At 64.1% G+C, this 25,939-nt stretch overlaps 2 protein-coding genes, 1 long non-coding RNA gene and 1 other non-coding gene across 6 annotated transcripts; 2 read left to right on the top strand and 2 right to left on the bottom strand.

Moving 5' to 3' along the window:
* Positions 1–1,204: 1,204 nt before the first annotated feature.
* On the bottom strand, positions 1,205–18,460 carry TRAF7 (TNF receptor associated factor 7). 3 transcript variants are annotated; one of them, XM_049637296.1, is made up of 22 exons: positions 18,350–18,460; positions 13,070–13,277; positions 11,118–11,236; positions 10,823–10,880; positions 8,894–8,985; positions 7,106–7,222; positions 6,674–6,766; positions 6,503–6,536; positions 5,655–5,838; positions 5,432–5,566; positions 4,576–4,793; positions 4,428–4,501; positions 4,164–4,212; positions 3,957–4,084; positions 3,681–3,763; positions 2,971–3,010; positions 2,741–2,857; positions 2,532–2,654; positions 2,189–2,308; positions 1,967–2,098; positions 1,761–1,880; positions 1,205–1,588 (listed from the first exon to the last, which is right to left on the bottom strand). In XM_049637296.1, the coding sequence occupies exons 3-22, from the start codon at positions 11,196–11,198 to the stop codon at positions 1,574–1,576; spliced, it is 2,013 nt and encodes a 670-aa protein (XP_049493253.1). In that variant the 5' UTR covers positions 11,199–11,236; positions 13,070–13,277; positions 18,350–18,460; the 3' UTR covers positions 1,205–1,573. The 3 variants fall into 3 exon arrangements, with proteins under 3 accessions (XP_049493253.1, XP_049493252.1, XP_049493254.1); XM_049637295.1 differs by lacking the exon at positions 13,070–13,277; XM_049637297.1 differs by lacking the exon at positions 13,070–13,277 and having other exon boundaries at positions 5,438–5,566.
* A 299-nt stretch (positions 18,461–18,759) lies between these two features.
* LOC125927180 (uncharacterized) lies at positions 18,760–19,800 on the top strand. Its single transcript, XR_007459259.1, has 3 exons — positions 18,760–19,008; positions 19,237–19,351; positions 19,631–19,800. It is a non-coding gene; the product is annotated as an uncharacterized LOC125927180 (long non-coding RNA).
* Positions 19,049–19,131, top strand: LOC125927724 (small nucleolar RNA SNORD60). Its single transcript, XR_007459411.1, has one exon. It is a non-coding gene; the product is annotated as a small nucleolar RNA SNORD60 (small nucleolar RNA).
* On the bottom strand, positions 19,785–25,220 carry RAB26 (RAB26, member RAS oncogene family). The gene is made up of 9 exons (XM_049637294.1): positions 24,934–25,220; positions 23,753–23,863; positions 21,894–21,935; positions 21,739–21,805; positions 21,482–21,534; positions 21,081–21,146; positions 20,921–20,977; positions 20,743–20,819; positions 19,785–20,644 (listed from the first exon to the last, which is right to left on the bottom strand). Exons 1-9 carry the CDS (start codon positions 25,123–25,125, stop codon positions 20,542–20,544), a joined length of 768 nt encoding a protein of 255 aa, XP_049493251.1. The 5' UTR covers positions 25,126–25,220; the 3' UTR covers positions 19,785–20,541.
* Positions 25,221–25,939: the final 719 nt, after the last annotated feature.

Below are 25,939 nucleotides of genomic sequence, written 5' to 3'. Positions count from 1 at the left end.
GGAATGAGCTGAGGCAGATTTCCCCAGAGAAACAAAAAGGTATAACTTTAACAAATATATATTTAAAGAAAGAAAAAATATTATTGATTCTATAGAAAACCATTTACCAACTGTAAGGACACTGAAGTCTAGCTCAAGACAAAAGCTGTTAGAGGCCCTGGCTGTCTGTGTGTCCATCCTTCCCTCCCTCCGTCTAGGACACCTGGCCCAGTAGCACAAACAGGAAGCTGGGGTCCGGGAGGGTCCGTGCTCCGCTAGGGCCTCCCCTCGCTCTCCTAACTTCTCTGCGTCTGAAGAACTCGAAGGATGTGCCTTGCTCGCTGCTGGGCTGTGTCCTCCACACCGTGGAGCCGGTGGGGAGGGGCTCCCTGCTCTCCCAGGGTGCCGGTGTGAGGCGCGCCTGGGCTCCGGGGGAGCCGTGCGTGCAGCGTGGGCACGTCAGCTGGGTGACCTCGGTGGGTGCAGGGCGTGCATGCCAGGCTGCGTGTGGCGTGTGTCAGGGTGTGCCTGACCCTCCCTCCTCAGGGCTCCTCGCTGGCCCCGTACAGACAGCCTGCCCTCCCCCATCCGAGTTCCCATGGACGCTTCTGCTCATGGTCCAAGGCTGTGTCGTGTGGTCGTTCTTGCCCTCTCTCTCTTTTCCTCTCTCTCCCCTTTCCAAAAAGTACTGACTGGCCTCCTCTATTGTGTTTGCTGATCCACGTGTGTTGGGCACAACTTTGACGTTTCTTAAAAAAAAAAAAAAAAAAAAAAAAAGAATTTAAAAACGCCGAAAACCAGCGGTTGCGAGGCGGGCGGGTGGAAGGGGTCAGCCAAGGTGGCATCTGAGCGTGTGGGCCCTTTCCAGCTGTCATGCCCTGATACTTTCCCCAGGTGGGTGTGCCTGGCCTCTCTTCAACGGGCGGCCCAGGCTGGGGCTCCAGCAAGTGGGGAGGGGGGTTCCGGGCAGGGAGCTACTGTCAGCTGTCAATAAACAGCAGAAAACAGAGCTGCCTGGCTCACTTCTTGGGGATGTGTGTTGGGGAGAACGGGGGTCTAGCTTGCTCCTGGCAGGGAAGAGAAGTCACCAAGAGGGCCACATCCTGGAGCTGACAGGAGCCCTTCTGTGGCTCCTCCCCAGCCTCCCTCCCACTGGCCGCTGGTGCCCCAGCACAACAGCACTGCCGGGTGGCCTGTCACCCCAAGGACTATCCCCACTCACAGCCACAGTCTGTGCAGCTTTTATTTCAATCAAGAAGTAATCAAATCTATATACAGTCTAAAAACAGTAGAAAAGGTGAGTAAAAAGGCCCACAGTCCATCTGGGGCAGGGATGGAGGGTGGGCCGGGCGAGCATCGTACCTGGCACCCAGCGGGAGGGGCTGGGCACTGTCTTGGCGGCGACGATCACAGGACCAAGCAGAGGGAGGCTCGCCGGGCACAGGGTGGGGAGGGCACTGCCTGGCCAGGTGAACCTGTCGGTCTGTCCCCGCAGGGCAGGCAGTGAGCGCCCCTTGAGACCCCTCATGTGGCCAGCCCGGTTGGGACAGGCCTAGGGAGGTCCCAGAGGAAGCCAAGACTGGTCTGGATTCTGTTAGCAAGTCCAAACCTGCAGAGGAAGGGCTCTGTTTCAGCTGCCCCTCCGGCCACGCCGCCCCAACACCACCTGCCATCCACACCTGCCCTCCGGTGCCACCGACCCAAGGCTTCTAGCTCCTCGCCCCCCCGCCCCCTGCTCCACACACGCAGCCCCTTTGGAAGGCCTGAGCCGAGGCACTGACCTTCACAGTGCTGTCCACAGCTCCCGAGAAGAGCCGGCCCCGGGACACGGCCAGTGCGGTCACACTGCCCTGGTGACGCAGCAGAGTCTGCGTGCAGATCATGTTGTCCATGCTCCAGACCTGGGGGCACACGGGACATGAGGGCCTGCCCACCTGGGCCCAACCGCCCACCGTGAACCTCCCACCATCACTAGGTCCGCACGCACCCTGAGAGACCGGTCATAGGACGCGCTGAAGACTTTGGTCTGGTCTGGCGTTGAGATGACCGCCAGGGCATACACAGTGCCAACGTGGCCTGTCAGGGTCCGCACCTGCTCCTTGGACTCAATGTCCCACACCTGAAGGAATGGCCCAGGCAGGTCAGAGCCACAGGCTCCGGAGAGGACAGCGCCCCGGAAGCAGGCCCTGCCCCTAGGTGCCCGCCTTACGTGGATGAGGTTCTCGTAGGTGCCACAGACAATGTGGTGATTCGTCACAGCGATAGAGTAGACGCTGCCGCCAGATGTCTGCAGGACGTGGATGCAGTCGAGGGTCCGGATGTCCCAGATCTACGGACAAGCTCGAGCCCGTCGGTCCCAGGCCCGACACCTTCCCCTCAGGGCCTCTGGACGCTAAGCAGCCCGCTCATCACCCAGGATGTGTGTGAGGGTCTCCCCAACCCGGCGGCATGGGGGCAGGGCAGACGGAGCCCCCGGGGCTGGCCTGGGCAGTGCCGGCCCGGGGGTCTAGCCTAGTGAGGGGTCTTCCCACGCGAAGCGCGTGCGGACGCACCTTGATTGTCTGGTAGGAGCCGCTGTACAGGTAGCTCTGGGCAGCCACCAGCGCCCGCACCCAGTGGTTGAGGCCCGTGAGCTCCTTCTTCAGCTTCAGTTCAGTGCCCACGATATCCCAGACCTGTGGGGACGGCCACGGATGCAGGCTGGGGCGCGGGGGTCCGGTAGCCCGCCGCCCCACATGTGCACACGCGAGGCCAGCCTGACCTTGATGGCCTTCAGGGAGCCGCTGAAGAGCATGTTGTGTGAGGAGACCAGCGTGCACACGGGGTTGTCGTGGGCCCGGATCGTGTTCACCTTCTGCAGGTTCTGGATGTCCCACACCTGGCGGGAAGGACGACAGGAAGCCTCGGGTCGTGGTGGCGCGGCGGGCCTGGGGCCCCCGGAAGCCGGTGCGGCCCAGGCCCCTCCCACCCACCTGCCGCGGCCCCACTCACGATGATGGTGCAGTCCGCTGAGCCGCTGTAGAGCTTGCACCTGGGGGAGCGGAGCCAAGGGGTCAGGGCAGGAGAAGCCACCGTCCTCGCTGGTGTGGCCTCGCCAGGCCAAGGGAGCACCAGCCACCGGGAAGCCACCAGGAACCGGCAGCTCGGCCGGGTTCCTCCTGCTGCCCCGAGCCCTCCGTCTTCCTGTTCCGGCGAGGGAACCTTGGGGGTAGAAGCCTGACCCCGCCGCCTGCCTGGCAAGCGTCCGACAGCAAGCTGTGAGGTAACTACCCCTGTTAGCGCTGCCGACGGCCAAGCTGCTGCTTTCCGGGAACGCACGTCTCTCCCTCTCCTGCCCACAACATGAAGTCCCATGACACGAGACAGGAGAGAAGGTCGAGAGGGGCTACCCTTCTCGGGCGAGGGGGGAGCTGGGCAGGCTACTCTGTGGTCCTGTCCACAAGCTGTGCCTGAGGCTCTGGCTACAGGCCAGCCGAGCGACGGCTGAGTTCCTACCTCCCCGAGGCGCCCCAGCTCCGGGGCCACACACTGTGAACGTGGGGGCCTGCGTGCCACCACTCAGCCATCCAGCCCTGCTCAAGGATGAGGGTGCCCCGCAGGAGAGGTAGACACAGCCAGCTGAGGACACATGTGGCCCGTGGGGGGAGCAGGGCGTCTCCCGTCCCCGGCTCCACGTGGGTACCATGCATGCCCGCACTCACCCCTGGATACAGAGCGCCAGCACAATGCCGTCGTGGCCTTCTAGCGTCTTCTGGCACTTGTAGGTGGTACACGTATCCCACACCTGCAGGGGCCACGGTCAGGCTGGGTCCCAGGAGGGTCAGCCCAACGCCAGGGGGCAGCATGGTGGGAATGTGGAGGGAAGGTGGGCGCAGGCAGGCCAGAGCTGGCACAGCTTGGCAGGCAGTGCCCATTGCCCCCCCGCCCCCTGCCGCCACCAGGCTGTAGACCACCTCCCTGGGCAAGACCCCACTCACCTTGATGGTCTTGTCAGAGGAGCCACTGAAGAGCAGGTCCCCCATGGAGTAGACACACAGACACCAGACGGGGCCCTGGTGGCCCACAAAGGTTCCTTTGCACTTGAAGATCTGTTGTGGGTCATAGGCTGCGGAGACGGGAGGAGCTGGTGAGGGCCCGGGGGCGCCCAGGGGCAGCAGAGGGGGCAGCGGCAGGCCCGTACTCACATCCGAGGATGCCTGTGTTCAGCCGCGCGTTGATGTGGGACAGCTCATCCTGCCAAGACCAAGAATAGAGGGCATGCTGGCTGTGGGTCCGCGGTCCCCCTGCCCCCACGCGGCAGCAGCCGCCTCCCCCAGCACAGACACTGAACCCTGACAGCGGGGTGGCGGGGAGGGGGGCAAGCCTCCTGTTGGGGCCTAGGCCGAGGGCCGGTCCTGCGTCCCCCCCCACCCCCACCCCCACCTCACACGTGGCCCCCTCCCACTCACGTTCAACATGGACGCATCCCTCCGGAACTCCATGAGGTCCTCGCTGAGCTTGCTCTGGTTTTCGTCCAGGACGTCTGAGTGGCAAGGAAGAGGGTGTCAGGGACCGGGAGGAGAGGCCACACCCCTGCCTTCTGGGCCGCGCCCTCACCGAACTTGAGCTCCAGGCTCTTCTCCAGCTGGTCAATCTTCTCCGAGAGCTTGCCCAGCATGGAGCGCAGGAAGGCGATCTCCTGGTCCTTCTGGGCCAGCGCCACATGCATCTCGTGGAAGCGGTCGTCCGTCTGCTGCAGGAACTCCTTCAGGCCCTCGAAGCGGCAGGTCTCCAGGTGTGTCTCATACGTGTCCTGGTTCCCGATGAATGTGCACCTGGAGACACAGGATGGCTGCCCTGCCCACCTGCCTGCCCAGTGAGGCACTGCCCCCGCCCCCCCCCCCCCCCCTCCCCCCACCTCCCACCTGCTGCCCACCCGTCCATCCTGCTCCCACTCAGCACCCATCAGGCCACTTTGGGAGGAAATCTAGTCCTTCTGCTCCCAAAGCTCCTTAAGGGCTCTTCCGCACCCTTCGACAGCCTCCCGGCTCCTGCCTCTTCCCCCCCTCCCACCGCCCCCTGCTCTCTACCCCACTCATGATGGTCCAGCCGCCCGAAGCCCTCATGCTAGTCTGTGGCTCACACCCACACATGCATCAGTTCTCGGGGAACCCCCCTTCCCTGACCTCCCAGCTCGCCGACCACTCTGACCCCTCTGCGTTCCTGTGGGGCTCAGGCCTCTCCTTCACGGCACCTGTACCTCAGTTTGTGATTACATAGCCGACGGTGAGGCTCCCGCTAAGGTCCGTCTCCCCAGGACCCTGGCTGTCTCCCCAGCGCCCAGCACACAAGCAGATCTCAACAAGGGTTCGCTGAAGGAGGGACTGTGAATGCCAGCCCGGAGGCCCCGCCGCCCCCGCCCTGCCCGCCCACTGGCCGGGGGCAGCCCACATGCCCACCCCCGCCCACTCACCCGTACTTGGAGTGGGGACACTTGATGTGCTCACACTCCTTGAGGTGGGCCTCCAGGTTCATCTTGAGGAGGGGCGGGCAGCTGGGGTTGTTGGGGCACCGCACAGGCCTGTAGTCACAGCTGCCCTCGTGGTCCCTTTGGGAGGCAGGCGTCAGTCCCCAGAGGCACCGGCTCTCAGCACCCCTGGGAGGGGTGGGGGGCGGGGGCCGAGGACAGCACTTACTTCCGAGCGCTGAGCTTGATGGTGAAGGGGCACCCTCGGGGATCCACCTCAAAGACGGCAGGCTTCCCGGCCCCCGCTGCCCGGCAGCCGTGCCTGCAGTGGATGAACAGCTCCCCGATCTGCTCGGCCACCGCGATGTTGTTCACCACCACCGTCAGCTTGGCGTGGTCCACGGGGCACTTCTCTGGAGGGGAGGGCGTGCTGACCTCACCGTCCACCTGGCTGTCCCTGCCCCGGCAGCTCTGCTCTGAGTGCTGCGACCAGGCTGCGCTGGGGGCGGGCTGTTCCCTGGTAAGTCCCAGTGTGGCAGGCCCGGAACGGGCTCCTCAGGCTGGCCGCACCGAGCCTCTGTCTGGGCCCTGATGCACCCATCTACCTGTCCCACTGCCATGCCCGAATCTGGATGGGGGCACAGCTGGGCCACCAAGGGTGACCACTGGGTGAGTAGGAGGGACCAGAGGCCTCTGAGCTGACTCAGGAGTCTGGGAACAGGGCAGAGGGACCTGGGGCAGAGCCTGGAGACGAACTAGCCCCGGGCCCAGGGGCCCAGGTGCCCAGGCCTGAGAGGGTGAGGCGGGGGGCCCTGATGGCCAAGGCACTCTTGCTGGAAACAGCTGGTGCTGAGGCCAGGAGGCCCGAGATGCGGGTCTCACCGCTTCGCCCATCAAGGTCCGGAGCCCGGCCTGAGCGCCCCGTGGCAGAGGCGCTGGGGGCAGGGCGAGGGAGAAGCCACCATGTGCCGAGGGCATGATCAGTGCTGGGCCTGGGCTGGGACCTCTCCGGAGGGACCCTTCCCAAGCGGGGTAATGAGGTCAGCTGGACCTGGGTCTGGGGAAGGGGGGCCCTACCTGACTTCAAGGCGCATCTTCGGCAGAAAGTGTGCTGTGGAGACAACGGGTGGGCTTGGGGCATGGACACAGAGCCGCCCCCACCCCGTGCCCACCGAAGAGGGCAGCCCCGGGGCGGCCACGCCGGGCCCCGTGGTGGCGCACGTGTCAGGAAGGGAGGGGTGGCCTCACCCCGCACGTGGTGATCACGGGGTCCTTGAACACGCTGCAGCACAGCTGGCAGCACAGCTTCACCGACGGCTGCTCAGCAAACACCAGGGGCTCCTAGAACCGGGCAGGGCAGGGTGAGGGGGGGCCGCCGGGGCGCAGACGGCGGTGGGGGGCGGGGGCGGGGGCGGGTAGCGGCCGAGAAGGGCCTGCGGCGGAGGCCCGGGGCAGGGCCTGAGCGTGAGAGGACCGAAGCAGGGAGGACCCCTCCAGCCGCGCCCTTGGCCGTGCGCACCTGCTTCTCTAGCGGTGATGGAGACTCGAAGACCCCACTCGGGCGCCGCCCTCACTTCCCAAAGCTGGACCCCGGGCAGCCCACGGGAGGGGGGGGGTGGGGGGCGCGTAGGCCAGACCTTCCGCCCCTCGAGGGGCCGCCTGCTGGGCGGACACACCTACCGGCTCCTCCTCCTCCTCGGGCAGCGAGAACGTGGAGCGCAGGGACATGCTGGACTCCGAGTGCAGGGAGCGGACGGAGATGGCCGAGTCGGAGCGGCGTGGGGTGCTGATGGGGGGCTGCGGCGCACAGGGACAGGCGGGCCCGTCAGCCGGTGGGGAGGCCGGGGCCCCCTCAGCCCGCAGAGCCGCCGCCTGTGCCCAGGGAGCCGATGGGGCGCCCGGGCCCCCCGCCGGCCCAGCGGTCCCGGCCCTGTGGCTGGGCCACCCGCTCCCGTCTGCCAGCTTTCTTTGTGTAAATGGAGACACTTCCTGCTATTCAATTCCAGAAGGACACGCTCGCCTGGCCTGCTTCCTGCTTCCCGTGAGGGAATGCGGGCTGCACACAGGGCACCTCCATCAGCCAGTCCCGGGCCGGCCTCCACGCCCGGACTGCCAGAGGAAGGGAAGGCCGGCAGAGGCTGGGGGCTCCACATCCCCTTGGGTTTGGCTGCCCGTCTGGCTTCCCTGGCTGGGGACACGGGGCCGGGCCACTGAGGCTCCCAGGGAAGGCAGGGACCTCCCCACTGAACCCTGGCCAAGATCCTCAGAGGGAGGAAGAGCCATGGGTGCCTGCCTCTGCCTGAGTCACGGAAGATGGGGATCTGGGGGAGCCTGGGTGGGGAAACCGTCCCCTCCCCCCCGCCTTGGCCTAGAAACCCCCAGTAAAGATCCTGTAAGAGCCACTGCTCCCCACCCAGCCCACGGGCTTCCTCCTGGTCCCGGCCACTCTGGGGAAAATCCCCTCCCGGGCAGCCATGGGTGAGTCAGAGGTCATGGAGGCCGAGGCAGGCGGAGCCAGGGAGTGGGGTGCAAGGTGCCTGCTTTGTGCTTAGAGAAGGCCTAGTGTAGCGCCTGGCACACAGCGCATTCAAGTAATTAAAAAAACACTGTTTCCCTCAGTATTAAATAGGAAACGAAGGCCTAGCAGCCCGGCATGAGAAGACTCGGGTCCTGGAGGCTGGGAGGACAGGAGAACCAGCTGGAGTCCGTGGGGCCACCACACTGGCGAGAATCCCGAGAATCCGCGAGGGGAAGCAGAAAGCGAGGCTCTGCAGCGGTGAGCGGCAGGAGGGCCCGAGCCACCCCCTCGGCCAGGGCAGCTCCTTGCTTCTGACAGGCCCAGAGCCCAGCGACACGGTCCAGTGGCCAGGCAGGCAGGGGACAGCCGCTGTGACCCTGGCCGCACAGCCTGGGTGGGCACTGGCAGCCGGCCTCGACTCCACCCCAGCCCCTTCCTCACTCCGCAGAGCCAGCGGCAGGAGGTTCTCTGGCTCTCCCTGTCAGCACAGCCCTCGCAGGCCCGTTATTATCCCCCAGCTCCGGCCACCCTGCTTCCAGCCACCTGCTCAGGGGTCCCGCCTCCACCCACCAGCCCACCCTCCAATCCTCTACTCAACAGCAGACAACTTTAAAAGCGGAAATGTGATCCGTTACCCACACGCCTGAACCTTCTGTGGCTCCCATGGCCTTCAAGACGGAGCTGAATGCGCTTCGCCCCAGCTCGCAGGCTCTGCACCCTCCGGCCCCACGGCTCCTTCCTCCTCCACAAAGTCCTGCCACGGGCGCTTAGGCCTCACGACGTCGACATACCGGCCCTCTGTCTCACCAACCCACCGTAGCCCGCAGACCGGAGCTCAGGGCGTGCCTCGGGGTGGAGCCTCCCCTTCAGCTACCCCTGGGACCTGGCCCTGGGGAAGGACGGCATGGCCGGAGGCCGTGGGGAGAGAAGTGGCCATGGCACAGACCTACCATGCTATCCTCCTCGTCCCGCGGTGAGTAGGCGAGGGTGCTAGAAGAAGACGGTGTCCTGCGGTGCTGTTTGTACGTGCTGGTCCCATCGGCTGCCAAGAAGAGAGGGCGGGGTTGCCACGAGTGTGATCTGGAGGGGCACGGCTGGCCCCCCGTGGCGGGAAGTGGGCTCCCTGGAGGGACGGGCCCGGTGGGGACAGGGGCTGGGCCGGACAGGGGGCTAATCCCCTCTGGGAAGTCTCCTTGCCCCCCACCCTCTCCCGAGTCCTCCTTCTTGATCTGAGGGCCACTTGGCTGGGGCTGGGCTCGTGGGCAGCTGGGAGCCACCCGGCTGCATCCTCAGCCCCCTCCAGGGCCGGGCAGGTGGGGAGGGAGGGCACAGCCTGGGGCCAGCCCGGCTCAGGTGGTCTCCAGGGCCTATCCTCTGTGCCTGGAGCTCCGGAGCCCCCGACAGTCACAGTCGCATTCCCAAGGCAGGCCGAAGGTGGGGTGGAGGGATCATCTCTCTGACTCTACAAGGTGCCAGCGGTCTGACCCTGGGGCTGCCCTGTGCCCAGCTGAGGCAAGAGCCCAACGTCTGAGTGATTAATCTGGAGGGTGCCTGGCACGAGGTGGGATGTCATCTTGCTTGGCCCTCAAGGTAACCCTGCCAGTGGGCGGGTCCTCTGATGTCCTCAGTGCCCAGAGGAGGAGACAGGGACAGAGGCCGGAGGCCCCCGGGCCGGTGTGTGGTGGGGACTGACAGGCAGCCCGCTGTTTGGGTCTGCTTGTCTCCCAGCTGTTCCCCTGGCCAGAACGTGGAACCACCCTCGGGCCTTCTCAGCCCACTCCAGGGAAGGCGTTGGTCAGGAGTCCATGGGGAAGCCAGAAGCCCTGGAGTGGCCCCACCGGCCTCAGGCCCACCCAAACCCAGACATCACAACCAGCCCCAAAGGCATGGATTCATGAGTCGGGCTTTAAGCAGCTCCCCTGTCACTGGGCCTCAGTTTCCCCATCTGTGAGAGGGGCCGGGTGAGGTGACTGTTCATACCCAGTCCTGACCCATCCCTGCCACCGATGGGGTTGCTGGGTAGGGCGAGAGGGAGACAGACTCCCATCACTGTCTGATCCAGGAGCACGGGACTACCGTGACGGGGGCCCCTGCAGCTTCTAAGAGTAAATGAGGCGTTGAGGAACAGTGACCTGGGTGCTTGTATTAGGGGAGACGTTTATTTATTCTCAGGACGGAACATCTAAGAAGGAAAAGGGGCACTTTTGGAGCATCTGATTGAGCCACCCTGGGGCAGAGGGGCCAGTGTGAGCACGTGCGCACAGTGGTCCTGTGGCCTCACGGCTGAGTGCGTCGAGAGGGAACCCCGGAAAAGCAATTAAAAATCGGCTTCACCTACGAGGAGCAGAGTACCAAAAAGGCAAAGGAACAAAGTCCATCCCTGAACCCCCAGCCCTGACAAGAGAGGCAACACACCCTCACGACTCAGGGAAGGAGGTAGTGCCCCGGGCTGTTAGCCCCTCACAACCTCCTCAAACACACGGCCCCGGGGTTGGAACCGGTCTGGAGAAAGGACACCGCGAGCACTTCTTACCACCTACACGTGTCCAGCATGGCCCCCAGTCCCGACCTCCCGGAGGCTGCTAGGAGCCCAGGGCGGGGATGAACCAGAGGACACTAGGACGAGGGACAGGGAAGGTGGGGCCGCCCTCCCCAGAGGTAACGGGTGAGGCCCCGGGACGGAGGTGTTGGGATGCCCGGGGTTGGGGGGGGGGGGGGGAGAAGGATGCGGCAGCAGAGGCGGGGGGCGGCAGGCAGCCTAGGGCCGACACCGATGCCCCCTCCTGCCCCACCAGGACGTGCCCGCAGACCCCAGTGGGAGTAAGGGACGCCCAGATTCTGCCCAACCCGCCCTGGCCTGGGCTCACAGGCTGGCTCACCTTTTGTGATGGTGGTGACAGCCGAAAAGGCAGGCCCGAAGGTCGTTTCCATTCTGGTCTGGACAGAGAACAGATGAGACTTGGCATCGACCCCCAGCGAGGATGTGTACACACACGTGGACGGGCACCGACGCGCTTTCATAGCACCATGGTCACGTGCACGCGTGAGCTCACGCGGACACACGCGGCACAGGCCCTCCACGTAGGGAGGGGACTGCTCTGGAGGCTCTGCGGGGACCCCGGCACACGAGGTGAGCATGAGGGGGAGACCCTTCCCCGTGAGGTTCCCGCTTACCCCGGCGGCGACGTCGGCAGTGGGAAGGTTGGCGGGCCCCCCGGAGAAGCGGTTGTAGCGGGCGCTCTTGCCCGAGCTCATGCTCTAGAGAGGCATCTAGGGTCCACGGGCAGCGTCTCCTGAGGGGGGAGCACAACGGTGGTGGGGACGGTGGCCCGGACTCGTCAGATTGGCCGGCGCTGACCCATGCGGCCAGGCCTGCTCTGGCTGGTCCGCTCCAGGCACACTTTGGCCTCTCCACCGCCAGTGCCAACAAGGGCGGGTCCATGCGGGCAAAGTCTCTTTCCCTCCTCCCATCCCAGGTGTGCACAGGCCCAAGGAAGGGAGGAGGCCCTGGGGGCAGGCAGGCAGCTGGCACTCAGCTTTACCTTCCTTCAAGGCTCAGGCTTTTGGAAACGCCACCAGCTCCGCCCCAGAGGCGGAAGCCCCCACTGTGCTCTGCCCGAACCTCTGGGTCTGAGGGCAAGTGTCCCTGGAGCCAAGACTGGGCTGTGGTGTGGCACCTGGGGCGGGATCAAGCTGTGTGCCTGCTTCCTACCAGGTAGGACAGTCCCGGTCCTCAGGATGGAAGGACGCTGGCCACACCCCAGACGACCTGTCGGTGATGTACCTGGGGCCCAGCCCCTCAGAGCCTCATCACGCAGATAAAGCCCCTTTGGGGCAGGGGGAGGAGATGAGAGTCCTGATCCCAGACCTTGTGCAGGTCCAACTGTCTACTCAGGACTCACAGGCTGAGGTGGTGGGGAGAAGGCACAGTGGGTATCATCCTGGGCCTGCAAGAATTACTCCCCCCACCCCACTCCACCCAAGACGAGGGGCCTGGCCATTAGAGAGGAAAGGGGACCAGCCTGCAGCCCCGATCGTGGATAGCCTGGGGAAGCCACCCCACTGCCAGGGCGACGCCCACCTTCCCCGGGGCCCTCCTGGGGTCAGCGTCCACGGCAGGGTCCCTATCTCCCACCCGGAGTCAGCTGTAGCCGCGAGGCCCCAGCTTTAGGCCAGGCTCCCCGCGAGGAGGAGCACACGTGAGCTCTCTCCCCAGGAGACCCCTGGGAGGCCACAGCGCGGGCTCATCACCTGCTGCTAGACCGGGCCAGCAGAACGAGTGTCGGGAACTCCCGGGGAGGCCGGCACGTCCCGCTCCCGTGGGGCGCAAGGGCACATGCAGGCTGGGGCCCACCCTGCGCTGTGAAGGCCCCCCACAACTGAGGGGGCTCCGGGTGGAGGGGCTGCTGAGCCATCTGGCCGTGTCTGCCTCACACACGCCACAGCCACTCGGTGGTCCTCCAACCCAACCTAGGGGTCTACGGGGAGGGGCTGGCTCCCGAGCCGTGTGTTCCCATGCTGCGCTGCTGAGCTGTCACAGCTCCCCCATCTTCCCTCCCACCTGCCCCTTTGAATACCACCTGCAATGCCACCGCCCCCCCGCCCCCAGTCTTCTAGACTCGGGCCTCGGTGCGGTGGCTGTCAGTCCCCACACTTGGCCCTGCCACAAGGCACCGCCACCGATGCTCTCAGCGCCCTGGGGGTCCAGGTAGACCAGGGGATGGGGGGACCCCAAGATGTTGGCCAAAGCCTCCCCCTCCTGCCCATCACTCCCCCTGCTGTGACTCGAGAGACTTGGCTGTTAAGTCCCAGACCAGGCTCTCCGGTGGCTTGTCCTCATGGGGGAGAGGCAGGGACTCCCGAGAGTGGGCAGTACCAGGCCCTTGGTGGAGGTGTGGCTGTGGTGGGTCCAGAAGCCTCACCTCCAGTGCCGCTGCTGGTCTCCACGCTAAGCAGGAAATCCTGGGGCCACCCTGCTTGCAGCAAGGACGCCCCGGCTGGGGTGACGTAGGAGCTCCAGGACTCACCTTTTGGGAAACCCAAGGTCGGCTCCCGCCTGGGCACCACGGGGCGTGCCAGGAGGAGGCTGGGGGTGGGTCACGGGGAGGCAGCCGGCCCACACTGACCTGGATTTTACAATTCATCTGCTCCCTCTGCCGCAAGCTCCCGAGGCCCGGCGGCCAACGGCTGGCTCCAGCGAGCGGCTCCCGTGGTCCAGGCAGCCGGGACCCCAGCAGGGACTCCCCCCAGGACGGCGGCCAGCACGCCAGCCCCCGTGGGGCCTGTGTGCCTGCTGCTCAGTCTGAGGGAGCAGGCGTCTGGCTCTCCCTCACTCTGAAGTGAAGTAAACAGAAAGGCATGCAGGGCAACATGCAAATCGGCTGGAAAGTCCCCTGACAGCCAATAGCGGCCAGGCCGGCAGACACACAACCCGGGGGTGGGGGGGGGGGGGGATGTACAGACTGGCCAGAGAGCAGAGTGGAGCCAGGGAAGGAGGGAAGTAACTGCTTCCCCATTTACATGGTTTGGCCTGCACTCCCAGCCAGGGACCCGAGGCGGGGGGAGGGGGGGGTTGCTGGGCTGCAGCCACCGCCTCCCCCAGCTGTGCACCCCCAGATCACAACGATCAGACCCTACCCTAACTAAGCATCCTGGAATTGAGCAAGATGCCCTGAGCCTTCAGCCCCGCTCCCCCAGGGGCTGCATTTTGCAATAAGTCTTCGCCGGTGTCTCCCAGCTCTGTGGGCCCAAACCCCAGAAACAACAGCACAGCTGCGTACGCCCCCCACCCCGCTGGGCCCAGCTGTCCGGGGGGGGGGGTATGCCCCCGCCCCCCAGGGGTAGGCCTCCTCACCACCCCGCACCAGGCCTGTATGCAGGCGGACAGGGAGTTGTCAGCTCGACAACTGGACACTCCCATACTGGGAAAAGCTATGGGCTGAGCCTGCCAGGCACAGCTCCCCTTCCCTCCCCAGCCGAGTCCCCCCCACCCTGCCTGCTCCAGGTGCCTCCGCAGAGCCCAGGCGAGGGACACAAGGACCGTATCTCTTAAAGAGAAAAAACCGCACACAGGTCCTGCTGGAGATGGGGCTTCAGGTGAGGCTGGTGGGAGAGTGGTACCCAAGGTGCCCGGGGTCAGTGCAAAACCAGCTCCCCTGCTTGAGCCTAGGGTCAAGGCCCAGGGATCTCTGTCCACCCAAGTCCATGTCCAAAGGGCCCCTGGGGCACACTCCTTGCCCGACAAGGGAACGAAGATCCACCTATAATGCCCCAGCCCCTCTTCAGGAAAGCCCCCCACCAGCCCCATTCTCTGGGCAGCCTACACCAGAGAGCAGGCCAGCTCCCTTGGGAACCCCTCCCCACCCCACCCCCTGGAGGGAGGCCAATGGGGTCTGCTAGGCCCTCACCCTTGGGAATGTGGGACAAAGATCCCCCACTGTGGTCCCTGTGGCTGGCAGCCAGCAGAGTGGGTAGTGTAGGCTGTAAATGCTGGAGTGGGACGGGGGCGGGGGGTGGGGGGGGTGGACGACAGTGGGATGGCCAGAAGCAGGTCCTTCGAGGAGTGGGCGTGGTGGGGTCCCCTCAGCAGCATGTGCTGAGCCAGCAATGGGGGTAGGCTGGCCCTGGAAGCACCATCAGGCCCACATTTAGTGGTGACTGCCCCAGGGTGAGCATGGGTGGCCAGGACACCTCAGCCCTGCCTGGCACAGAGCTGTGGGTGGCCACCAGACTGCAGCCAGAGCTCCAGATGCAGCCCCTGGTATCACCCATGGACCACCCAGCCCCTGGGTCAGCCCCCGCTGGCCCCCTGGCCCAAGCCCACGCAGGACTGCCAAATCCTATGGAAACAGGCTGGGTTGCCATAGCAAAGCCATATACACCTCTCCCAGCAGTTCCCTGATGTCCCCTTAGCACGTCTTTTCCATCCCAGATAGGCAGGGTGTGACGTCAGGGCTCCCCCTAAGCACCTCAGCAGGCCCAGGTTTGAGGCCTGCCCGGCCTCCCTTCCCTCCGAGCACCCAGCCCTGGACTCTGCCCTCACCTTCCATCCTTCCCTCTGTGCCCACAGTTCCTAAAGGGTGGCCTCAAGGTTGCCAGACTGGACACCCGTTGTGGCCTCCTCTCCCCAAGGCTGTGTCCTCGCACTCCCCACCCAGCCTCTCCAGCACCCATGGGTCCCTCTGCTGGAGGGAGGTGTACACCTGACACAGCCTGGGGGGCTCCTAGAGAGCTTCCCAGAGGAAGGGGCTGCCCAGATCCAGAGCAGGGAGAGAGTATTCTGGAAAAAGGTGGTGTTTGGCCTCCTCTCTGAGCACCTAGCCGTAGGGGCCACTTTTACCTGCCCACACCCTTCCTCCAACTCAGCGTCTGGGCCAACCCAGGCTGCAGAGGCACAAGGGGGAAGCAAGTCCCGGGCTGTCTTAAATCAGTGAGTCTAAGGTCAGCCGGCTGGCTTAGTTGGAAGGGCGCGCGACTCTTGATCTTGTGGTCGAGAGTTCGAGCCCCACGTAGGGTGGAGAGATTACTTAAATAAATCAAACTTAAGAAAAAAAAAAATCAGTGAGTCTAAACTTGTGGAGACAGGTCCTGGGCCTCTGCCCAAGAGCCCAGGGACACCTCGGGCCCGGGCTACACCTCCAGGCCGCCCTGGCTGTTTCCGCCTCCCTGACTTCCTCTTTCTTGGTTCCCTACAGAAGCTTGGGGAGTGTGCACAAAGTCCCAGCCGGGAGCCCGGCCTGGACATGCAGACATGCACCAGCCCGCTCCACTGTCCATTCCATGCCCTTTCAGCCCAGGCTGTGGTACTACAGTCTTTCTGGCACATTCCTTCAGTCCCGGTTTCCGTGAGGGTGCTCCTTCCCCGGGGGATAGCCGAGTACCAGGTCTCCATGTGACCTCAGCACTGGACTCCAGGACCGCTTTCTCCCTCCTCTGCCCCACCTGACCCCATGTCCCTCCAAGGAGCAACCGAATTTCTTCTGTGGAAGGGCCAGCACACGGGGGACGGCCTGGGGCATCTACTGAAAGCTGAGGGGTTCGGGCCCCTCTACGCGGGTACCTCCTGCATAAGCCAGCCAGATGGCCCGGTAGAGTCCTAGGGGCCGACCCAACAGCAAGGCCAGGCCAATGGGGACCCAAGTTCGGAGCAAGTTATGTCCTGCTGACCCCTCCCAAGGCTGGGCATATGCTGGCACACTTCACTTATGTGCTTATACTGACCCCTCCAAGTGTTCCTTATGGACAGCACGACGGTCAGGCCACAAATGCTGGACTCAGACCTGGGTTCAAATCCCACCTCTGCCACGTAACAGTTGCGTGACTTTGGGCAAGCTGCTTGCCCTCCGGGGCCTCAGATTTCTCACTCGTTAAACAGAGTGGATGCACTCCCATCTGAAAGGAGCTGCGAGAGGCGGGGCAACAGTGAGGGCTCCACCGACAGCAGCCCCTCTTCGAGAGTCAAGAGTAGAGGCCGGGAGGCCACCCCAGGACTTAGAGCCCACAAGGGGTCACGCCGCGGCCAACCAAAGCCCTGTTGTGCCAGCAAACCGAGGAGCCCATGGTGCACCAAAGCCAGCCACACACCAAGCCGTGCCGAGGAGCACCACACCGCAGAGCCCAGGCCGCCTGGAGCCATCCAAACAGGTCAGGCCCTTCAACCACATCTCTCCCATTTCCCAAACTCCTATTTTGCAGCTGGCCGGCCGGCCAAGGTTCGCACCCGCTGCATGCCAGTCCCTGTGAGGGTGAGAGGGCACGTGGTGACGGCTGAACGTGAGTCTGACCTTGAGAAGCTAGGGGGCCTGGTAGGAGAGGTAGACAGAGGCTCGGGAGTATTAGTAAGCCCCATTCGAGCTGCCAAAGACCCTTTTCTGTGGATTCCTGTCCCAGCAAAGTCAGTACCTCAGACTGTGATCTTTCCCATTCATCTCCAGAAATGTTGTGTGTGACACACAGCCACAGTGGGGGTTGCTCCACAGGGACCCCTCAGGAAGGAAGACATCCCCTCCTTCCCAGCTGGTTACCTCCCTCAGCCAGGTTGCCAGGATCCCTGCTTCCCCTGAGAGGGAGCTTCTGGCTTCCTGGGGCTAGTGCAGCTATAACATGCAGGAACCTTGACACACAGAGACCAGGGATTCCGGAGAAACGTGAATGCCCAGAGCGACGCAAGTAGGGATGTATGACAGAGAGGTAGTGCCTGCCTGCCGCACAGGCTTGCGGGGAAGGGGTGTGGGAAGGGAGAGGCCCAAAGAGAAGGAATGAGGAAGAGGGAGGTCACACGCTTGGCAAAGGCCAAGGGGTGGGCAGCCCTCAGGAGAGGGGGCCTGTGTGTGCACGGGAAGGGGTGTGAGGGATGGGGAGAAGGGTGAACAGTCTGGGCAGCTTGGAGCTCTAGGCAAGGGAGGCAGCAAAGCAGGGTGGAATCCCCAGCCCTACCCTCCACCCCTGTCCTGCCAAAGCAGGGTGGGATCCAGCACAATCGCAGCCTCGGCTCCAGCTGAATGCCCTGGACTTGTTCAAGGCAACGAGGCCGGAACAGCCAGGCAGCCTCGTCTCCCACCCCCTCTACACACAACCAGGGGCTCTTTACCGGCCTTGGATCTGATGCTGGCTCTCCTGTGCTCGAATCCTCCAACAGCCTTCCTTGCAAGCACAATACAATCCCTCCACCATGCACTCTGGTGTGGCCCCGTGGACTAGGCCTCTCACCCCTCTGCCAGCACTCACTGGCGCACCAAGCCCTTTCTTGCTCTGGGCCTTTGCACACCTTGCTCCCTCTGCCTGGCATGCTCTTCCAGCAACTTCCCAAGACAAGCTGCTTGCTGTAGGCACCTCCCCCCTCCCCAAGCCACTCGAGAGCGCCCCGTACTCTTTCTCAGCGCCCTGTTTCTCTCATAGCACCTATCACAACTCTTTAGGATTCTGTGTGTACTGTCAATCCCTCCCCGCTCTAGATGGCCGGTTCTCAAGCCGGGGTGTGTGGGGTTGGGGGAGGATTTTGTCCCCCAGGAGACGTTTGGCGGTGTCTGCAGGCATTTTGGGTTGTCAAGACGCGGGGGTGGGAGAGGTTACTGGCATCTAGTGGGTGGGGACCAGGGATGCTACTCAACATCCTACAAAGCACAGCAGAGAAGGATCGGCGAGAAGTGTCAACAGCGGCCGGGCTGAGAAAAGCTGCAGAAGAGCCTACGAGAACTGGGACCCCGGCGGCGCTCAACGAACGCAAGAAAAAGGAATGAATAAAGAAGGGGAGAATGGGGCAATGGGGCAAGCGACGGACAGACGCCGAGACCCCGGCCCGTGTCGGCCCCGCCCCCCCAGGCCCGACGCCTCCGCGGACCCCGAAGCGCCTGCCGCGCGGCCCCGAGGCGCGAGCCCCAGGCCGGGCGCGCCGCGCGGACACTCACCCGCCCGCGGCCGCCCGGGAGCGGCAGCGATACCCTCCCGCTTCATCGTGCCCCCGCGGCCGCTGGCCGGGAGACAGACCGGACGCGCGAGCCGGAAGCGCTGAGGCGCTAGGCCCGCCGGGACTTGTAGTTCCCCGTCTCTCAATGCCTGGGTCCCCGCCTCACGCGCGGCTCTCCAGAAACTACGAATTCCGGCGGCTCCGACGTCGCGGGGCGGGATTGGCAGCTTCAGAATCACTCTATGTTGCAGATCGGAGTCTGATTGGTTCCGTGCATCTGTCGCTCACAGTTAAGTTCCAAGGCCTCTGCTAAAAGGAGAAGCTTCGCAAGTCTGGTCCAAGAGACCGGGGGCGGGTACTTCCGGCATGATTGCCCAATCGCAGAGGTGGGGCACTTTCTATAAAAGCTTCAGCCTCGGGCGCGTGCTTTCTTTTGGGAATCCAGTGGCGGCCGTGGGCGTTTGTCTCTGCGGACGCTGTGAGTCCACGTTAGGGGAGGATCTGGGCCCCGAATGGGGCTGAGGGGTCCTCCAGGGCCATCTTCCGCCGGGGCTCCGCCTCTGTCTTCAGCGTTGTAAGCGTTCCTTGCTCCGCCCCCCCCCCCCCCACCCGTCCCTTTCTGTTGGGAAGGTGCGACTCCAGACCGACTTCTCTCCGCAGGTAAGCCTGGGCCGGGCTTGGTTTCCCCTCTGCAGCTTGGAGCCTGTGATGAATTGCTTTCGTTTCTGACACCTCGTATGAAAACTGCATGTGCAGTCTGATTATTTTGCAAGACTGAGGCTTCAGGGTGCGCCCCCTTGACAGGAGGGGCCGGTGTGAAAACATCTCCAAAAAAATCGGGGTAGCGGGCTTCTGTCTACATTTCGGCTCTGTGTGTCTGACTTTTAGGGCGGTCGGTGACGTGGTTGGAGACCGTGGACGTAAATGAACGTCAGCCCGGGGCCTGGTGGTAAGGCGGGAGTCCACGTCCGTATCTGCGGCGCTTAACAATAAAGCAGAGGTGGTGAGTTGATGGGAGCGCAAGTGTTTTTATTTTCGCACGCGTTTGCTCCCCAGAGGACTCCGCGGGAGGACTGGCTCGTTCCGTGGCTGTCTTGGGAAAGGGTAGAGAAAGATGGATGTTCACACGGTGACCTTTCAACTATTGGGATGCCTTCTCGGTTTTTTGCCTGTAAGAGCAGAAATCCCGGGGCGGAGCGGAGGTCTTTGTCTTAAGCAGGTGAGGAACTCTTCCTTCTCACCGGCCACAGAGCACTGTTTTCTGTTTCGTTGGGTCTTGCAGAGGGAAGTGGACATGAACCACCCAACCACCTAGGTTCCCCGTGCTCCCTGGACAGCAGCCCTAGTTGAGGGTACTACCCTCTTAGCGTTGTCTTCAACCCGTACTTTGCCGAGGGCACAAGAAGGGGATTTCTTGTAACAGAAGAGACCGGCAGTCCAGAAAACACAACTTTATTCACCAGGACTGAAAACAAAGACTCTTAAGCTAAAGACCTATGAGCTGGAGCACACTGCCAGCCTCCTGGCTTGACCTCACTCTGCACAGGCCTCAGCTGGGCTGGCAGATCTAGTTTCCCTGACGGTTTCTGATTTCCCACATGCCGTTCGTGTATTAGAAAGCCGCAAACTTGGCGTCCTCCAGGCAACACGAGAGGAAGACCCTGCTGATGTTTGAACCAGAGTCTCTGAGTGTGTGGGCTGGCAGCTTTGGTCCTTGGGGCACAGATGCATGATTGGATGTGCAGCGAAGCCCTCTGCCCCAGGCACGGACAGGAGTCCGGCCTTTCCCTGCCTGGGCAGCGGGTGCCGCTGAAGACATGGCTTTTGAGGGGTTAGGCACTGGACACGTGGCGCTGGCACCGGGGTCCAGCCTTGAAGCTGGGCGCGTCCAGGAGAGGGCAGCAGAGTGCCGTGGCAGCAAGACCAGGCTCCCCGCATGGGCTGTACATTGTGGGGTGTCTCCTGTACGGGAAGCCGTTGCTTCTCCATCAAGGCCTTGGGGGCAAGGCCCTGAGTCAGGGGCTGCAGACCCACTGGCTCTGCGAAGCCTGTTGGAACTGAGGCTCTAGGGAAAGACGAGGCTCTGTCTGGGAGTCCCAGAAACAGCCGCCCTCGAGTTGACTGCCAGGTGACCCTCTGTCCAGCCTTGCAGGGGCCTCCCAGAGGATGTGCAGGGGCAGTGCCCAGTCAGGTTCAGGGTCTGCAGCAGGAGGCCCCTCGGCCCTCCCTCTTGATGTAGTCGTGCAGCCGGAAGCGAGGCTCACTGGGGACCTTCATGGAGCGCTGCTTCAACTCCCTGTGGGGCAGAGGGGACCATGGGACAGCTTCCTCCACCAACAGAGAGATTCAGACCCTGGGGTCTGGAGGATCTTCCTGATGACTACCAGCACTTACTTTGCTACGGCTGTGAAGGCCAAGTCTACGTTGAGGCCTGTCTTGGCGCTGGTCTCCATGAAGGGCAGCCCGTACTCCTGCAAACAGCTGCTGCCAGCCAGGTGGCAGCCTGGTGGAGATAGCCCAGGCCCTGCAACCCCAGGGACGCTCCCCGGACACCCACCCCACCCCGGCTCACCTTAGCCAACTTCTCCCCATCCTCCCTTTTCACCACACGCTCCTGGGCAGAGTCCACCTGGCATGGGGGGTGGGTCTTGGTGAGAGCTGGCCCAGGGCTTACCCTACCACCCCTGCCCCCATACAGAGCCACGGTGGAGAGCATGGGCTGGGGTGCCCACCTTGTTCCCCAGCAGCATGAGCACCACGTCCTGTTGGGCGTAATCCTGGATCTCCGTCAGCCAGGCCTGTGGGGGAAGAGCTGAGACCAGGCTGGAGGCTGGCACTCTGCTCGCCCCTTGCCCCTCCAGGCCTCACTGCTTGGGGTGCCTGTTGGGCTCTGGCTAATAGGAAGGCCCAGAAATCCAGGTCCCTGGGTCCTGTTGAGGCACCCTCGACAAGCACCTTACCCAAGGTGTTGGACTGACAGAGCTGGAAGGTCCTCAGACTCCCTTCAGCTCACACTCCACCTGAGCCACCAGAGGGGCCGTCTCCCTGCAGTCGGTAGGGTCCTTAGCCCCCTGGGACCCTAATGCCATCACGGCCTGTTCCTGCCACCACCACCAGGAGGGAAACCACTGACCTGGATATTGTCAAAGGAGGCCTTGTTGGTGACATCATAGAGCAGCAGCAGTGCTGGGGGCAGAGGACGAGTGAGGACACCTCCAGGGCCCACCACAGCTTCCTGTCACCCACACCCACACGCATCACAGCCTCCACACTTCCTGCCATGCTCCTGCCCAGGGCACCCTCCTCCCTGCAGAAGCCGGGGAAACCTGACACCCGCGAGGGCACAGCCTCTGACTCCCCGGGACTGGCATCCCCCACCCACAAGCTCACCATGAGCATCGCGGTAGTAGGCGTGGGTGACGCTCCGGAACCGCTCCTGGCCAGCTGTGTCCCAGATCTGGAGTGACAGGCACAGGGCTGCCAGTTCCTCCCGGGTGCTCACCGCCCTCGACCCTCTGACCCCCGCTGCTCCCCACGCCACTCACCTGCAGCTTCACCTTCATGCCATCCACATCCAGAACTTTGTTCTGAAATAACAACCAGCCTGGTCCAGCAACCAACAGCTAGAACAGTGCTGCCCTCCGGTGGGGAGCTCGCAGCTTCCCCCCTCACCGCGCCTCCTGCACCTCCCCCTGGTGAGCCCCTCCTGGTAGCCCACTCCCACCCTGGAGGCCCAGCACCTGCTCCACCAGCTCCCTGCCCTTGAAGGTGACTTACACCACCCACCTGGTCAGTCTCTGAGTCCTGTTGCTCCCGCCTCCCCCCACTCCCTTCCCTCTGCCAGCACCCCTCCAGCCCAGCCCGGCTGCCCACTTCCCCCCTGTGCCTAGCCATAGCCAACTTCCTAGTTTAAGAGCCGCAGCCCCCCTGAGGGCAGGTCCCAGCGCAGTAACCACAGAGCCTGAAACTGCCTGGTACACAGTGGGTGCTCGTTAAATGTTTGCTGGCCGGTAGAGATTCCTAGCCGGACCTTCCCGGTGCAGGGCTAGTGGCAGCAGGGAAAGACCCAACCCCACGGTTCCCATCTGCTGTGGTGGGGGTGGGGGCCCCTGGCAGCTGGAACACCACCGCCCCCCTCTTCCCCAAGCTCCTGCTGTCAGGGTGCTTCTGGGTCTCCAAGGAACCAATGGCACAGCCATCTGCTGGGCTGAGGCGGGGGGGGGGGGGGGGGGGGGGGAAGGGGGGGCTGGGAAGGACACCCTGCCTTCACTGGCACTCTGAACAGGGGTGTGAACCGAACAGCCTCACCTCCCTCGCCACCTGCCCCAGAGCCAAGAGGGAGGTGAGAAGGGGGGAGATGGGCCCAAAACAGGCCAAGGACCATCTGTCCAGGGTCAGAGCTGCCCCCTTTCGGCACCTGAACCCTTACTTCATCTCAGAAGACTTGAGGGGACCTGGACTCTCAAGCAGGGTAACCCATGGCTCCCCAGACTGGGAGGAGCCCCCTTTCCTGTTCCCAGAATGGGCCTCCCTCCCAGCCTCCCACCAACTGGGTCTAATTAAAGGGTGAGAAAAAATGCAAATTTGGGATTTGTCTAGAACACACCAGCACCTTGGCAAGGCAAGAATTTAGACTGGTGACTCGAGGTGGGGGCTGGAATGCTGCCACCCTCCAGGCCTAAGGCTGCAGCCCTCAACGTCGCCTGCTGACTCCACAGGCTGCTAAAGGTGCCAGGTGGGGGGAAATGAGAGGGAGTTGAAGTCCAGGGGCACTTCCCTTCCCCCCAGAAGACCCCAGGACACCACTCCCGCTGGGGGCAACCTGGGAGGGGGCTCTCGAAGGGGGGGGGAACAGCCAGGCGGCAGCACTTCCCGTGAGCCTCCTCACCCAAGGGCAGGGACCCGCCCCTGCTCCCAGAGGGGGTACGTGCTCCACACCACCTGTCTTCCTAGGTCCTTTGGCAGGCTTCCTGGCACCTCTGTACAGAAGGACAGTGATGTTCGCCTTCCAAGTGAACATGGGCCTTGAGTGTCCTCTCTCAGCCATCACCCGGGGGGTGGGAAGGCACCACGGCCCACCTACCCTGAGGCACAGAAGGTAGCTCCAGGCACAGGGGTGCTCTCCCCGCTTCAGTCAGATGCAGCCCTCACCTGTCTTCAGGACCCTTAGGGGGTCAGGAGGTGTAGTTTGGTGGGTAAGGCAGCCCACCTCAACCACCTGGGCCCTGAGAGCCAGGTGGTCCACACAGGAGCTCGAGCTCCACCCTATGAGCCTGTTGCTGTCACTGGGGTAACAGAGAAACCAGCTGCCCAGGGGGGTTGCGAGAGCCCAGTGAGCTGGTGTCAGGGGCCCAGGGCATGGCTGGGCCAGCTCAGTGCTTAGGACGTGAGCTTCCACTCTCACCCGGAAGTCGATGCCCACAGTGGAGATGAAGGTCCCTGCCAGGAAAGCCCCGTCCTTGAAGCGCACGAGTAAGCAGGTCTTCCCCACGCCTGAGTCCCCCACCAGCATGACCTGGGGCGAACAGGAGGGTCAGAGGTGTTAGGGACAGAGGGGACCAAGGTGCTGGCCCACCCAGAAGGGTGTCTGGCCTTCCCTGCGCTGGCCTGGCCAGGAGTGGAGGAACCGGTCTCAGGCTCACAGGTTCGGCAGGACTTGGGGGAGACATAGCAGCTATGGTGGCTGCCAGCCTAGACCTCCAGGCTCCCACCTCCAGAAGGTTCTGTCCCCTCTTGAACAGTGGCCCAATTCAACCAGTGAGGAGTGGGGGCAGCTGCCTCCATCCAGGGTCCTACCCAACCCACCCCCAGACCCTGGACATCATGCTTGATCTGGAAGGAAAGCATGTGGGGCTTGGTGGGGAGCCGAGTCTGGGGATTGGTAGCTGGAGACCTTCTGAAAGGCCTGCAGGGGTCTCTGTGCCAGGGGCTTCTTCCCATCCCAGTAAGACTCTGGAGGAATTTGCCACATGGGAGTCAGATCTTGGTGTGACAAGGGGCCTGGGTCAGGTCTGTGGAGCAGGAGGGGCAGTCAGGTCTCCCCCCTCCTCCCCTCCCCCAGCCTGCTGCCCAAGGCTCCAAACCCAAAGACAGTCCTGACAACCCCTCCACGATTCACAGGCTCCTGCCGAGGGCTGAAGAAGGCTCTAGTGCTCCCTACCCAACTGGCAAACCTCTTCTTAATCTCCCCCGTCCTCCAAAAACAGAAGCCCCACAGACCCTGGGGGTGCGGAAGGCAGCATATGGGAAATGGTGAGACTGGGCCCCGCGCGGGGGCGGGGGCGGGGGCGGGGGCGGGGGCGGTGTCATTCGGGACCCGGGACGGAGCACCTGCCAGGTCTGGGACCTTTGTCCAGCCCTGCCAGCTGTGGCGTTAGGGGGCAGACCTTGCCAGCTGTTGGGTATCTGAAATCCGGGTCTGAAGGCTGTGTGTGTATGCCATGCACCGTGCCAGCTGCTGGATGCCGCTCCGGCGGGCTCCCCGCCGAGGGTCCGCGGGGCCCTGCATCCCCTCCCCGACCTCTCCCGGCTCGGCTCCGGCGGAGCGCCACCTGCTGCGCTCGCCTGGGGCGGGGGCCGGCTCACCTTGAAGGCGACGTCGTAGAAGTCGCCGCCGCCAAGCGAGGGCCGGCCGGGCTGCGGGGGTCCGTTGGGCCGCGCCTGGGGGCCGGGGCGTGCAGTCCCTGGGCGCGCCGGCCGGGACCCGTCGGCCGCAGGCAGCGCGGAGGCAGCGGGCCCGCTGGCCCCCTTCCTCTTGGGGGTCTTCTTCCTGGACATGGCGGGCGGGCGCTCAGGGAGCTCCCGCTGCAGCCGCCGCGCCCCGGGCCGCTCTGCTCCCCGCGCCCGCCGAGCGCGACACGGACCCGAACCCGTCCCGCGGCGGCGGCGGCGGCGACGGCGGCGGCATCGCGGGCGCCAGGCTCCCCGCAGCCCCGCCCCCGCGCCCCACAGCCCGCAGCCACTCAGGCCCGGCCTCCCCACGCCGCCGCCAATGGCCGCGCTGGGGCGGGGGCATGCAAATGAGCCGGCCGCCCTGGGGCGGGGTCACGAGGCGCGGGCACTGCCCTATAGGTGCTCCGGGTGGGCTCGCGTCCGTCCGGTGCGTGCAGCTCCCGCCCTGCCCCAGGCCCTGCGACCTCACTCCGTGGCCACCTCTGTGAGGCGGTGGGTCTGGGTGAGGCGGGATCCTGTCGTTTTCCCGCTTGTACACCGCCCCCCCCCACCCCGCCCTGCTTCTTGCCCAGTGACCCTCACTGGACGGCCTCTGGGCCTGGGACGAGGGGATTGCCCGAGAAGGGGGCGCTGAGGCAGTGGGACTGCATGGGGTGGGCACCCTGGGTTTCTGTCCCTTCTCAGCCGGAGATGCCACCTGGCCTGCTGCGCCCTCACTTCTCCCCTTAGGGCAGGCAAACAAACCGGGGGTGGGGGGCTCCCAGCGCTCTGGGCTCATCTGACAGCTGGTTACCAGAGGCAGGACACAGCTAGCACTTGAGAGCCGCAGGGCGCCCTCCCCCGCAGCTTCTGCCCGCTGGGCTGAAGCCTCGGGACCCTTGGGTAAAGGGAAATCCACCTTAGGGCAGTAGCAAGCCCT

The sequence above is a fragment of the Panthera uncia genome, chromosome E1 (assembly GCF_023721935.1).
Source record: "Panthera uncia isolate 11264 chromosome E1, Puncia_PCG_1.0, whole genome shotgun sequence".
Lineage (NCBI taxonomy): Eukaryota > Metazoa > Chordata > Mammalia > Carnivora > Felidae > Panthera > Panthera uncia.
This window is presented reverse-complemented; position numbering and strand designations above follow the sequence as displayed.